Source organism: Camellia sinensis, unplaced genomic scaffold (assembly GCF_055761805.1).
Source record: "Camellia sinensis isolate YWXY unplaced genomic scaffold, ASM5576180v1 Unanchor6, whole genome shotgun sequence".
Classification (NCBI taxonomy): Eukaryota; Viridiplantae; Streptophyta; class Magnoliopsida; order Ericales; family Theaceae; genus Camellia; species Camellia sinensis.
The window spans coordinates 12,538,895-12,553,650 of record NW_028129474.1 but is presented as its reverse complement, the minus strand read 5'-3'; the positions used below and the strand labels follow the sequence as shown (position 1 = coordinate 12,553,650).

The following is a 14,756-nucleotide window of genomic DNA, read 5'->3' as shown; positions in this document are numbered from 1 at the left end:
CACCGCCGGGTAGCTCACCACTATTGTGCTCGCAGGTCGATCGGACAGGCAGGAGCTTGGAAGATAGGAGTACGAGTTTGCCGGAATATTTGCTCCCCGTACAGTAGTTTATTAAATTTTTTTCATATTGCATTAACTAACAAAAAAGTATCACATTACATCACATTTTTCATTTTAAAATAGAAAATGACTAGTGTATACCTGTGCCTGAAGGCACGGTGCAATTAATAATGAGATTAAAATATAAATCAAAATAAAATTATTAAAACATAATGGTAAGATTTTCTTTGTTCGATCTTCTTTTTCAATGGTGGTGGACAGTCATAGAACGGAGGTGGCGATGTGTTCCTTATTTCAACACCCATTTCAAAAACTTTTTCAAAATTATAAAAAATCAACACTCATTTTCCATTAAGGAATTAAATCCATTTTATAAATCAAACTAAAAATAAAAATACATTTCTAAAATCAAAACCCAATTTATGAAGATCAAATATTATTTCAGACCCAAATCAAATCAAACCAAACCAAATAACATAGGTTACACCTATAAAACAAAAACAAAATCATAGGTTCTAAATGAGTATAGATCATGGATTTAGATAGGAATTTTAAATAAATAAATGGTAAGGGAAATGTCAATGAAATATAAGCTAAATTTTTTATCCATTTATCTTACCTTTCCCTTTTACAATGCAAGGGAAGGAAAACCTCCATCTATTTACAATGAGGTTACTTCTTTACAATTACCAATAAGTAACCAAACAAATGTGACATCACAACCCACAACTATGAGTGCCAAAAAATCACAAAAATAATTTCTATGAGTGTATAGAAAAACAAACAAAGCACACCCCGTTGAATAAAATGAATTGAATTAGTACTCAAGTTTTTAGCAACAATACTACAAATTTAAAATTAAAGAAATAAAATTTTAAAAAAAAAAATTGCTTCACAACTGTTATCAGAAGCAAAACAATCATGCTAGAGACCACTAATTTGGTAGCTCTAAACCCACCACTAATGAGGTGGAAAAAAAAAAAAACCACACAACACATACTGTGGTGGTAGTTTTAATTAGAGCTCCCATTCATTTTCTATTTCCTATAGATCACCTTTAGCTTGTTTTCTGCGGCTATCAAGTGGAAGCTAACCAGTAGTTTAGCAAAATCCCTGTTTAGAACATAAATAAATAAACAAAAATTAATCAGAAACACGTGTAATTATATTAATTTCATTCTTAAAACAGTCACAAAATGAAGATTGAAAAAACTTACATAAGCTGTGTCTCTGAGAAACCAGTGTGCAGTTTTAGTGTGTCGTTCCAAGCAGGGCTTTTGTTGAGGGTGCAACGGGCAGTGTAGACTGCTGAGGCAGCAAGCATTGATGGACAGTATATAATGGTGGCATAATTCATTATCCCTAGCTCAGCCAGAAAATACACCATGTTCTCTATCTAAATGTACAAAAAACAAAACAAAAAAATGAACAATTAGCATTCAAGAGTAGAGCAATAATCATCATCAATCACAACAATTTTGAAACAGCAGAGAGCAAAAAATACAAACATGCTGATCAGCAACAGCGGCTTTGATGAAGCACGCGAGGAACACATAAGGCGTAGGAACTGTTAAGCTCCATTCGAGCTCTCCCAGTATGCGTTTCTCGGTAATCAGCACTTGCTCATTTGTATAAGCCCTGCCTGAGATGCACACAAAGTCATTGACCTCTGGGGCACAGATTTCTTCATATTTGGAGGCCATGAGCATGGCACTGATGCCTACTGGAGTTCCCTCCTCATCACCGACTTTGAAGCGAGGTAGCGATCAACAATGTTAATAGTGAGGTATAGAGTCTCTGGCATGAGTTCAAATTTGTTGTGAACTTCGATCAACCAATCCACCAGGATTGCTCTCATCTTCTCATTTATCTCAGGCTGCGAGTCCATGTAGTCGTGAACTCTGCTCTCATTCTACAACATCACAACTTCAATACATACACACTCTTCTTAGAACAACACAACACATATACATATAAGATAACACATAAATTAAATGGGAAAATTGAACGTACCTCAACCTGCTTGTAGAACTTGTATATATCTTCGACGTATTCAACAACAGCCAACTCGTTATCGATATTTGCAGCGTTGATGTCCACAATCTGCTCCATTGGTTTTGGTTTGTCAGTCAGGTCACAAGAAGCCTGCAATATGGCATTGAATTAGAAACAACACAAGGCAAGCAACAAAATAACAAAATCCCCCACCAATTTTTGGGAAAAACCCACAAAACCGGACACCGGGTTATGTGAAAAATGTACACAAAAAAAGTCACCTTGCTTCGGGCAGTGAGGACTGAAGTGAGGGTTTGGGACTTCTTTCTTGATGACCCTTCTTGTCCAGCCTTACTTTCACCAAACTTCAAATCCAACCAGCTCTACCCATTACATCATTTCTAAGATCTCTAGCTTTCTACGTTTCCTTGATATTCTTCTGATCTGTCAGAATTCAAAACTCGAAGAAAATTGACAGAGAAAAACCCTCCGAATGTGAAATACAACAGAGAGGGACCAAAATTACCTTGCGAAGGGAACAACCAAGGGTGGGAGTGAGGGAACCTTGCGAGTGGTGATGATGAGCAGCGGCGCAATTTGATCGCAAGAACAAATTGATTAAAGTGGAATTGAATCAGTTTCTGCAAATCAGTTTTTACAATCTGATCCCATTTAATCTGTTCTTGATCGTGATTTCGATCTGTCAGAATTCAATTTGAAGGAAAATTGTCAAAATTCGAAGAAGAGAAAAACCCTAAAGCATAACCTATTTCCTCCGAATGTGAAATACAATAGAGATAGAGACCAAAAATTACCTTGCGAAGGGAACAACCAAGGGTGGGAGAGAGGGAACCTTGCGAGTGGTGATGATGAGCAGCAGCGCAAACTGATTAAAGTGGAATTGAATCAGTTTCTGCAAATCAGTTTCTACAATCTGATCCCATTTAATCTGTTCTTGATCATTCAAAAAATACAACAGAGAGAGGGAAGAGGACAGGAATACCTTGTGATGAAGAGGAGCGTCGGTTACAAACTGATGAGAACAGAGAAGGGAGAGGGATAAAGATAGAAGGGATGAGAGACGTGGGCAAGCGGGAACGTGAGAAGACAGAGATAAAGATAGAATAGAGGGGAGACGTGGGGGAGTAGGAAGCTACTCTTTGGGCGGGAATAATATATTGATATATATATTTAAGGGTAATCTCAGCCATTCATGTGAATACATAAATAAATTATGACTCTTAAAATGTCCTAGTAAGACAAATGTCTCTAGGATAAATTCAAAAACAGTCTTGCCTTATTATATAGATATATGTATTTTTTTTAGGCACTAATTTACACACTCACTTACATCGATGCCCACAAAGGTACAATCACCACACTCATGTAAGTAAAGTCTCGTTTGATATTACTTTTGAGTTAACTTTTATGATTATAATTTTTTAGATTAAGTTTAAAAGATTTAAAATAAGGACTGGTTTGACAACTCAAAAATAATTTAAAAAGTCAAAAAAGTTACACAAAAAGTAAAAAAAATATTATTATTCACAAATAAAAAATATTAAAAAAATATTTTATATATTATAATACTATAAATGGACTAAGCAGCTATTCTCAACCGTACTTGTGATAGCGACCGGCATTACACACTTTGTTTGGGGCAAAAAAAATAATTCTATATATAAAGTCACAAAAATGTTGGGGCCATGGGCCCCACTAAGGACTCCATTTTGATAATCCGAACCGTTTTAACATGTAGAACTCATCGATTAATATATTCCTATAAAAATCACGTTGATCGGATATCGTTAACTATATGATTAAATCAGTTTTGTATAAACAAAACTGATGGTGTGATAGTTAACTGTTGAAAAAAACTAATTTGATTATATAGCTATCGATATCCGATCAACGTGATTTTTAACAGGCATATAATACTTGATGAGTTGTACATATTGAACGGTTCAGATTATTAAAATGAGACCCATGGTAGCCCCCATGGATTGACCATCACTGTCCAAACACTTTGCCCCGAAGGAGGCAATTATTTTCTTTGTAAAGCTTGCTGAGCACAGCTGGCCAGCCGTACTGTCCAATCACCTTTATTCTACTGTACACTTTATTGATACAATTTTTTTCGTAAAAAGATAAAAAGTTAATCCAAACATACATATTTTTTTCTCAACTTTTTTAGTTCAAAAAGACAAAAAGTACACTTATTTAGAATACCCCAAACAATCCCTGTTTGGCGTTACTAATGAGTAAAAAAAGATTAACTGTTGGATGATTTTTTTGTTGTAAAAATATCTAAAATACTCTAAAAGGTTATAATTAAGATAAAAAAATATGGATTTTTTTTCCATAATTACTTAAGGGTTTTAAATAACCTAAAAATGTTACGAATTATAATTTAAGAAAATCTCACTAATTTGTACTAGATAAATTAAAAAGTTAAATAAGTTATAATATAAAATTACAACCAAATACCATTAGTTAACTAATTTTAATCAAATAAACTAAATAAGTTAATCTATAAAACTTACCAAACAAAACCTATATGTGTTAAAAAAATCTAATATTGTTGCTCTAAAGTACATTATCGGTTTCTAATTTACCACTGATTGCCTTCTAGGTTTCACAACTAATAATAAATACATTCATGGACTCTCATAAATCAAAAGAAAATGTTATAAGTGTCAAATTTTTTACTAAATAAATGATCAATTATTTCACATGGATGTAGGGTCCACAAAATTGTGAATCTCACATCCATGTAAGACATTTGGTCATTTGTTTGGTAAAAAATTTCGTATTCCTAACATTATCTTAAATCAAATGCTTATGATGGGTAGTTCACCTTCCCAGGACGCATGTATATTAAGAAGTTTTTTTTGGGTAAGTAATTTTTTTTTTTTGGGTAAGTGTATATTAAGAAGTTAGTTATTTGAATCTGGATAATGTTAGGGATACTAAATTTTTTATCAAATAAATAATCAAATGTCTCACATAGGTGTGGGGTTCGTAATTTTGTGAACTCCACAAGATATTTAATCATTTATTTAGTAGAAAATTTGGAGTCTATAATATTTTTCTTTGAATTTATACATCATATTTTGCGGATTTATTTGTATTTCTCCTTCTAACTTTGTAGACTTTTTTTTTTGTATTAATTATGTTGTATTTGATTTTCTCTATTATAATTACAATGGGAAATTTATTAGAAAATTATTTTTTAAGTGTTTGTATTCTAATTAGTCCATAGGATATTCTTATATTTTAATAAGTCCTATTATTTGGACATTTGATTTACAAAATCCTAATTATCATATTTAAGGTATTTTATGAACATTTCTACCCTTAGAAATATTTTTTGAACGGTTAACAATTTGGTCATGTGAACATTCATATTTTACAATGTGAATATTTACATTGACATGTTAACATTCACATTGATGGTGTGAACATTCACATCACGGAACATTCACAATGTAAATGTGAACATTATTAGGGGTATTTTGGTAACTATGTCACCTATAGGACTTATTGGAACATAAGAAAATAATGTGGACAAAATGAAATATAAGTAGATGAAAAGAAATTTATGAAAAAGTGTCTCAATTATAATTCATTAAATTTAATAAAATAGCTTCTATTTTAATTGAATGGTTTTGATAGGCGATAATTATACTCCAATGACATATTGATTAATTCAAGCAATGGATTTGCCGGCCCGACCCACCCGCCCGACTCGACCCGAGGCATAGTAGACGGATACGTGCCACCTGGCAGGCGGGTGCGGGCCAAAAAATATCATTTTTGCGCGTGCGGGTCAGGTCGGGTCATGGATAATCTGCCAAATCTAATGAATCACCCAACCTGCCCGCCTCTCCTTAATTTCTGCTTATTTTCCCTCAGTTGGGACGCCCCGAATCTACACTATTGGTTGCAATCAAGGGAGAGTCACTAATGAGTCCTATGGTCAATAACCAAGTAAGATCCCAGATTGCCGGAGGAGTCAAATTAGTGTCCCTTCTAAGTTCGGCTTTCTTAGGTAGCGCACTACCCTTTTGACAGATCTTACCAGGTATTGACACAAGGTTTCATAAGCAACGATATGGTGTATACATATAAATATTAGAATATAAGTACATAACAACTATGAATATCCTTAATTTCAAAAGCTTGTTCCATTACATTACATTCCAAAAAGAAATTTAAATCTTCATATGAGTTTTACAAAATATCAAAAGGAAATTTCTAACTTTCTTAAGATAGCCAAAAGTCTTCGAAGGTTTCAGGCTCGTCATCTCCAGCTATAAGTTCCTCTTCGGCACCTGGCATGATACGTCATGAGCTTTGAATGCCCAATAAACACACACACACACCCGTCTCTTTTTCCCAGTCCAATACACAATCACAAATATAACATCAAGTAGTAAAGCATGATACTAAATAAATAAGGGTTACAAGTTAGATGTTAGTAAACTAGAAATCCCCCAAAGAGATTTCGTTCTCCCAACCACAAGAATCGGACGCGGATTATTCGGTATGCCCCCTCTTTTGCTGCTTTGTTATAGAACTAACCTCGGATGCCTACCAATGGTTATATACCGTGTAGCGCCAACTGCAGGGCCTCAAAAGAGACGGTAATAATGGGCCTTGCCCAAATCCCTCCTTACACCAAACCACCTAGGGTCCGAATACAACCGCTCTGTTCAAGGGTTCCGAAAACCACTTGCGCAAGACTTTAACTTCCGAATAGGGAACGCATCCCAACAATCCATACATCACACATTATCATCTTTTCACAACTCAAAGATCGAAAACCCAATACCATCCCAATTACGTTTTCCGTGGAGTTAAATATTTTAATTCAAGGTTAGACCAACTTAACAAGATAATAATATCCACATAAGCATGCATCATTAAGATGAAGGAGATAAGGAACATAACCATAACACATACACTATCATGCCAAGATATGATCATAAGCTAATAAGCATTTTCATGAACACAAGGGCATAAAACACCCTTGCATAACAGAATTTCCAGATTCGATATCACATAAGGATTAGAATGAAAAGGACTATTTTAGATTTTTTGCCGGACTCGGCCTTCTTATGGTTCGTAGAGAATTTAATCTAGTTTCCAGAACATTTTTCGGAAATGGGATAGCTTTTCTAGATTTTAAGTCATTTAGAAAAACACTCCAGCGCTGTCTAGATTCGTCGACCATTACGAAAATTTGATTTTCTTGCAAACCGCTCACGTTTTTTCAATGAAACCAATTTTAGTTGAAATATAACTCCTTAAGAAAGATTTTGACATAAAATAGAGGTCCAGAATAATTTTCTAAATTTTTCTAGAATTTTTTTAAGTTGGCTGCGAAAACAGATTCTAAGGCACAATACCCAAAACAAGAAGATTTGTGAGAAAAGGGATCCACCAAGGGAAAAGTTTTGTTTCTTTTGTGATGAAAACATGCTCACTAACATATATTAAACTCAGAAAATTTTCTTGAAGGTGTGCCTTTGGAAAGTTTGAGAGATTGGTATGAAAAAGATAGTTTTGTACCGAAATGATGGAAAATACAAGAGAGGTAGCATCAAGGCTCAACTCTTACCATTTTTAACACAAGTAACTCATCAATAACACATCTAGAAACATTATTTAGAACCCTTAAAAACATGTATTTGAAAAAGGAAAATGAAAGAGAAGGTTGTACTTGCTAAGCTTTGAACAAGATGGCTCTCCTCTTCCTTCCTCTTCCTCTCAAGACTTCTCTCTTGCTCTCATTTCTCTCCTCTAGGCCGAATGTGTGTGTGAGTGTGTTGTTTGTGTTTGCCATACTAGGGAGTGGTGGTATTTATAGGCAAATTTTGTTGTAAAAAGACATAAAAGCCCACTAGTTGGAATTAGATGGAAATGTTAGGATTTACTTGGAGTCTAATAGAATAGGAGTGATTAGGGAGCTTAATCATAGGATTAGACAATATCTAGTTGGTCCCTAGTTGAAATGAAGCTAGTATTGGAAACAAAATCCTAGGTCTAGGGGTACTAGGTGTTAGGGTTTCTAGAATACCATGATTACAATTCTTGAAAATAGGCTCCTCACATCTTCCTAGGGTGGCCGGCCATTGGGAAAGGTGATGGGGCTTTTTTTTTTCAATTTAGGTACTAGGGACACATCTCCCAATGTATATATATATAGATCTCAATTTGATTGATGGTACCTATAGTATAAAGTACATGTACTAGTTTTTGAAGTAATTCTTGAATTAAAATAAATAGTGAGGCTTGGAATTAAACTCTTGTATTGGAACCTTACTTATGTAGAATTAATTTAAATTAGGCTAAGGAACCTAATTCAGCTAGGATATTCCCGTTTTTAAAAAAAATGCTAACCGACAAGATTTGAAATAATTCAAGGAACTGAGGGGCTTTAAGAAAATAATTCAAACATTAGGGTTTTTTTTAAAGAGAATACATTTTTCAGGGACTTCACACCAGTGTTGCCCCATTTTTTCATTTCAGGTTTGCTTTTTAGCCCTAGGTTTCATTCGAGTTTGAAGAAAGAGTCTGCCTTTCTCTTAACTCTCTCTCTCTCTCTCTCTCTCTCTCTCTCACACACACACACACACACACACACACACACACACACACACACACACATTTGAACGGAGGCGACGAGAATTGATCGGCGTCGGCGACAGTGGTGGCTACTAGCTAGCGACGATCGGCGATCGACGATTCGACGACAGTGGCGGCGAGCGATCAAAGCATCGATTAGGAGGTAATCTTCTCTTCTCTTTTTCTCTTCTTCTCTTCTCTTCTCTTTTTGTCTTTGATTATCGATCGGCGATCAGAGACAGTGTTATGTGTTTTTTTTTGTTTTTTTAGTAATTAGGGCTAGGGCTTCGTGTGATGATCGGTTCGAAAGCCGTTTCGTTTCTTTTGAGTTGTGCAGGGTAAGTAGTTGTTATTGGTGTTTCTCTCTTAAATATCTTCTGCTGTGGTTGTTTTGAATCCGAGTTTTTACTTGTTCCGGAGGGTGTGGGGTCGGCTCCGGGGTGGCGGGGGTGAAGCCAAGAATTTTTCGGGCTGGGGACCAGGCCGCACATGCGAGAAGCTGGGCAGAGGGCTAGATGCACACTGTCTAAAAGGCAGGTGCACGAGTGGTGGTGCGGGGGAGACCACACGTGCGAGGGTGGGAGCCGCACGTGCGAGAGTGCGTGTTTTCTGTCTTTTTTTTGTGCTTTTCAGCTATATTTCTGTACTTTTGGCCACTTTCCTCTCATTTGCTGATATATCACTCTCTCTCTATAATATTTCGTCTTTTTTTTTTTTCTCACCTCTCTCTACCCAAACCCTCAAAATTTTACATCTTCTTTGATCTCAAGAAATCCATTGGGATTTTGATGCTAGTCCTTTATACCAAAATGATGAGCATGTCGGGGGCTTCGTCTTGGCCGGTGGAGATCGTATTCCGGCGAAGTTGATTTTCGAGCTTCTTCTCCTCTTCTCTTTTGAGGTAGGGATTTCTTTGATGTTTTTCAATACCTCTACTATAGATAGATATGTGGTAGGTTTTATTTGCATAAAAACCATGTGGTATGGATTCTTTTTCGAAAACCATGGTAGATGATATAGGATTTGGGTGTTGAGATTGAAGTTGCATGAGATGGGTTGATGTTGGGTTAAATTTTGGGTTGTGATTCAATATTCATGATTAGAGAGTCAAAGCCCTAACTTTTGAAGGAATGCCTAATAGATGAAAATGGGTTGAAATTGTGAATGGATTATGTTATGAATTTAAGAAATGTGATTAAGGATTTGGAAATTGAATTAAGAATAAGTTGGGTTTTATGAATTGAACATTAACTTGTGTTCGATTGATTATAATTAAACATGATGAGTTGTTGAGTTATTAGAGATAGTTGATGCCTCATAAATTCTTGACCTTGACTTAATAATGTGTTGTTCAAGTGGATTGTCGTAAAATGATAACATATACATATATTGAAGCGAATGAAAATTAATCACGAGATTAGAATATCATTGGGTACATTACCATTATATAGAAATTGTGTAAATTATAACCTTGCTAGCCATGATTTGGTAATCCCTTATTTGAAATAAAAGAAAAATTGAATTGGGTCATATTATTATGAAATGAAATGAATTGGATTGAGGCAAAGGGTGGAGAACATTAATGTGGAGGAATAAGGTAATTGATTTTGAAATGGAAGAATGGAGGACTAACATTGTGTAAATTTTGGAAATTTACTTGAGGTTGATCACAAATATATTTTATTTTATTATTGTGTAATTAGACTCAAAGATTCATGAGAAGTGGTTAATGGTATTATGTGTTTAATATATATTGCTTGGAGGTTTTGTTCTTGGTCATCGGTGGAGGATGACATTGTGAATGTTGAAATGTTTATGTGTCTATAATACACTTTTGTTATTATGAATGTGGTTTGAAGTGATGGTTGGAAAGTGTGTGTTGTGCTGAGAATTAGAGGTACCATTACCTTGCAGCTAGCGCCTGGAGAATTGGCTGCGCTGAGAATCAAAAGTACCATTCCCTTCTAGCTAGAGCCTCGAGAAATCGAGCGGAGGTACCATTCATTTCCAGCTGGTGTCTGGTAAATTGGCATGTTATTGTGGAGAGATGCATCATTTGGCTTACCGTGCTTTAGGCAGGTAGAGCAGAGGTTATTTATTTCGTGTTCGGTTTGATTGTGTGTGTCTTGCGTTAAGATGAGTATGATTTTGTAAGGTTGGACTGTCTATATGTTGAGAAGATGTGTTCATGTATATTTGGTCGTGCAAGAGAGTTGTTGTGGGAGTTCCCTACCATGAATTATTTTGTCAAGACGCCTCGTTAAATTTTGAGTATAATTAATGTGATGGAAGTCGGATTGGGTGAACATGTTTTTAAGAGAAATAAAATAGATAATCATGTGGTGTTTCGTCACAAATGGAAAATATGGTTATCGAGAAATACTTGTTTGAATGGGAAATGGGTAAGGAAAGCGAAACTGGGTATTGTTGTATAAACTGAATGTTTTTGAGAAAAGTATTTGTGTAAGTATACTTTGGCTATAAAATGTCACATTATTTATATGGTATGAGACTAGCATTCATGATCATAGCTATCTGTAAGTTGTTATTGTTGAAGATCATGTTGAGATCCCTATTGGACTTTATGTTCATCCCACGTTGTTAATCTTTTTCAGGTGAATAGCAAGACGTGCTACAAGGTCATGGATCTTCTTATCTGTTGGCCACGAGACCTTTATTTGTAGGCGGAATGCCATATGTGTAAAAAAGGTTGAGCCCTTTTATCTATTCCTTTCAAGATGTAAGCCTGCGGGCAATTTATTTAACTATAATTCATGTTGCATTCATTTTATGTCCGTAGGAGAGAACCCTTATTGTTGTATTTCTTGTCATTATAATGAGCTTATGTATACTAACTCTGAGATTGAATCCATTGTTAATGGCTGTGGTAATAAATTCCGAGTAATAAAAAGTGGGGCGTGTCACTTCGACTTCTTCTCTTCTCTTCTTGTCTTCTCTTCTTATCTTTGTACATATCTTCTTCTCTTCTCTTCAGGGCTTCAATTGTGTTCTGAATCTGATAGGGCATTGACTGTGTTTTGTTAATTAATTAGGGCTTTGACTATGTTAAATTAATCATGTTAAATTAATCATAAATTTGGGCTGTCATTGATCAAATACTCATGTTTAATCATGTTTCTGAGTATTAATCATGTTTAGTAATGTTTCTGAGTTTTATGAGTATATGACTGTGCTAAATTTATGACCTAGACTCCATGTTTAAGGTTGCCTTGTGAGCAACCTATTCTGTCTCTCAGTTCATCACATGTTGAAATTGTTTAAAGTTCATGTTTAAAGTTAATTGATTGTTTAAAGATTGTGAGCAACGTATTCTATTAATAAATTGTTTGAAGGTTGTGAGCAACCTATTATGACCTAGACTCCATGTTTAAAGTTCCACCAGTTGAATCCTTCGCTTCTGATGTCAAATTACTATTGATCTTGTTGTGGTACAATAAATATTATCCAATCTGTAGAGACAAGAACTTTTCAATTTTTTTTTTTTTTTTTTTTTTCAATATGCTTTTCAATTATAAGATAAGATTAACCAATATTGTAACAATTAGGTCTCAAGCTTTGCCAAGAAAGTTTTGCGAAGAATAAGAATTTTCCAACGAAGAAGACTCCACTGAGTTGCAAAATAGATGTTAAGTTGCTTATATGTTTAATTGAATAGTCTTCTCAGTTAGCTTTACATTAAATACGTGGTTTATTGAATACTCTATATGTTGAATACTCTTCTCAGTTGCTTGTTGCTGTCTAATATTAAAAAATCCAATCTGTAGCTTTACAATTAATTGAATACTCTATATGTTTAATAAATACATGGTTTATTTTCTTTCAAGCTTTTTTTTGTTAAACTGTTGTTAGACCATGGATTTGAAAAGCCTATTTTGAATGAATTTTTATTGGTTTTGGCAGTATATTTGATAATCTTGTGGTCATGGATCCTTCAAGTGAAGAAACATTTTTTTGAGTCCTAATGTTGAGCCTGAATCATCTTCTATTAACCCTTCTACCCAACCTAATGCTCCTCCTCCTAGACCACCCCTAGCCAAAACTAGTAGTAGTAGTGGGAGAACAACATCAAATGCTTGGGATCATTTTGAAAAGATTAAGGGCATTGATGGGAAAGATAGGGCTATGTGCAAGTATTGTAAGAAAGAATATATGGCAGGCTCTAAGAGTCATGGAACAAGTAATTTGTTAAGTCATTTGAAAAATTGTACAAAGTATCCATATAGGGATACTCATAGGCAACAATCATTGGGATTTAAACCTAGAGAAGTTGGTGGGGAGGGTGTTGTTGATGTTGTGGCTATGTCATTTTCTGTAGAAGTTGCTAGAAGGTATCTTGCAGAGATGTTAATAATTGATGAATTGCCCTTTAGATTTGTGGACGGGGTTGGTTTTAAGAGGTTTTGTAATGTCATGCATCCCAAGTTCAAGAATCCATCTCGATATACCGTTGCTCGGGACATTCTAGACATATACACCAATGAAAGGGAGAGGTTGAAGAAAATTGTGAAGGGGCGTAGAATTTGTTTTACCACAGACACATGGATTTCCATACAAAATTTGTGTTATATGTGTCTAACTGCACATTTCATTGATGATGATCGAAAAGTTACAAAGGAGGAGCATAAATTTCTGTCAAGTTGAAGACCACAAAGGAGAAACTCTTGGTAAAAAAATTGAGGCACTCTTGAAAGAGTGGGACATTGATGGCCTTTTTACCTTAACTGTTGATAATGCGAGTTCCAATAATCTAACTATTAGATTCTTGAAACGATCCACAAAACTATGGAAGGGAACTGTCTTGGGCCATGAATTTTTACACATGCGTTGTTGTGCGCATATTCCAAATCTCATAGTTAGTGATGGATTGAAGGATCTTAAATCTTGTATAGCGAATGTGAGGCATGCAGTGAGATATGTGAGGTCTTCTCCAAATCATCTTGACACTTTTAAAAAATATGTGGAAAGTTTGAAAATTGAGAGTAAGAGTCTCTTGTGCTTAGATGTGCCAACACGGTGGAATTCCACATATCTTATGTTGGAGGCGGCGGAAAAATTTGAGAGTGTTTTTCAAAAAATGGGTGAGGAGGACTACAATTACAAACACTACTTTTTGGATGATGAAGGGGCTGAGAGGAGAGAGATGCCTACAGCCGAGGATTGGGATAATTGTAGGGTGTTTTTGAAATTTTTTAGAATGTTCTACAATGCAACAAAGAGATTTTTTGGGTCTTCATTTGTTACTTCAAACATATTCTACACTGAAATTTTTGTCATTGAAAATATGATTGGACAATTAATTAAAGACAATGATCCTATTTTGTCTTCAATGGCAAAGAAAATGAAAGAGAAGTTTGACAAGTATTGGGGAAATGGGGATAAAATCAATCTACTTTTGTATGTTGCGGTAGTGCTTGATCCTTAAAGAAAAATGACATACTTGCAATTTTGTTTTTCAACAATTTTTGGTGGAGATGTGATGAAAATGAAAGAAATGTTAGACAAGGTGAAAAATTGTTTGAGTTAATTGTATAATCATTATGCCACACTTGATTCAACAAATGTGCATGCCTCCAATGTAAATGAAAGAGTCAATGAAATGCGCATGATTCAACAAAATTGTTTAAGTTTAAGACTTTTTGTTTTTAGTGTTTCCTTATTAAATAATTTCATTTTTTTGTTATGCAAGTTTACATGGCTCATGGTTTGGTGAAAGGAAATGAATGGTTTTTTTGCTTCTTGTTGGATAACTGTAACTTATTTTTTTTGGATACACAATGTTTGTTGGATGACTGTAACTTTTTTTTTTTTTTGGATGCACAATGCTTGTTGGATGACTGTAACTTTTTGATTTTTGGAACTCTTGGATGATTGTCACTTGGATGCACAATGTTTTCTTATGTTTTATGTTTAAGTTAGATGATTTATGCCCATTGGATGCACAATGTTTTGGGTGATATTGAATTATGTCAATTGGAACCAATATTGCACTTGTATGTTGAATTATGTCCAGGTTGCACTTGTATTATGAATTATGAAACCAATATTGCACT

General features: G+C 34.9%; 1 protein-coding gene and 1 pseudogene across 2 annotated transcripts; one reads left to right on the top strand and one right to left on the bottom strand.

Annotated features, from left to right (window-relative positions):
* Positions 1-842: 842 nt before the first annotated feature.
* Positions 843-2,696, bottom strand: LOC114294166 (G2/mitotic-specific cyclin-1-like; annotated as a pseudogene). The gene is made up of 5 exons (XR_014359626.1): positions 2,337-2,696; positions 2,074-2,205; positions 1,569-1,972; positions 1,278-1,456; positions 843-1,173 (listed from the first exon to the last, which is right to left on the bottom strand). The product of XR_014359626.1 is annotated as a G2/mitotic-specific cyclin-1-like (transcript).
* An 8,345-nt stretch (positions 2,697-11,041) lies between these two features.
* LOC114294177 (zinc finger BED domain-containing protein RICESLEEPER 1-like) lies at positions 11,042-14,128 on the top strand. The gene is made up of 3 exons (XM_028238309.1): positions 11,042-11,106; positions 12,648-13,209; positions 13,313-14,128. The coding sequence occupies exons 1-3, from the start codon at positions 11,042-11,044 to the stop codon at positions 14,126-14,128; spliced, it is 1,443 nt and encodes a 480-aa protein (XP_028094110.1).
* Positions 14,129-14,756: the final 628 nt, after the last annotated feature.

Coding starts and splice junctions, on each gene's coding strand:
- LOC114294177 (XM_028238309.1), top strand. CDS start 11,042: ATGGAAAATATGGTTATCGAGAAATACTTGTTTGAATGGGAAATGGGT. Junction 11,107..12,647: donor GGTAAGGAAAGCGAAACTGG/GTATTGTTGTAT, acceptor CTTCAAGTGAAG/AAACATTTTTTTGAGTCCTA. Junction 13,210..13,312: donor GGGAGAGGTTGAAGAAAATT/GTGAAGGGGCGT, acceptor ATGATCGAAAAG/TTACAAAGGAGGAGCATAAA.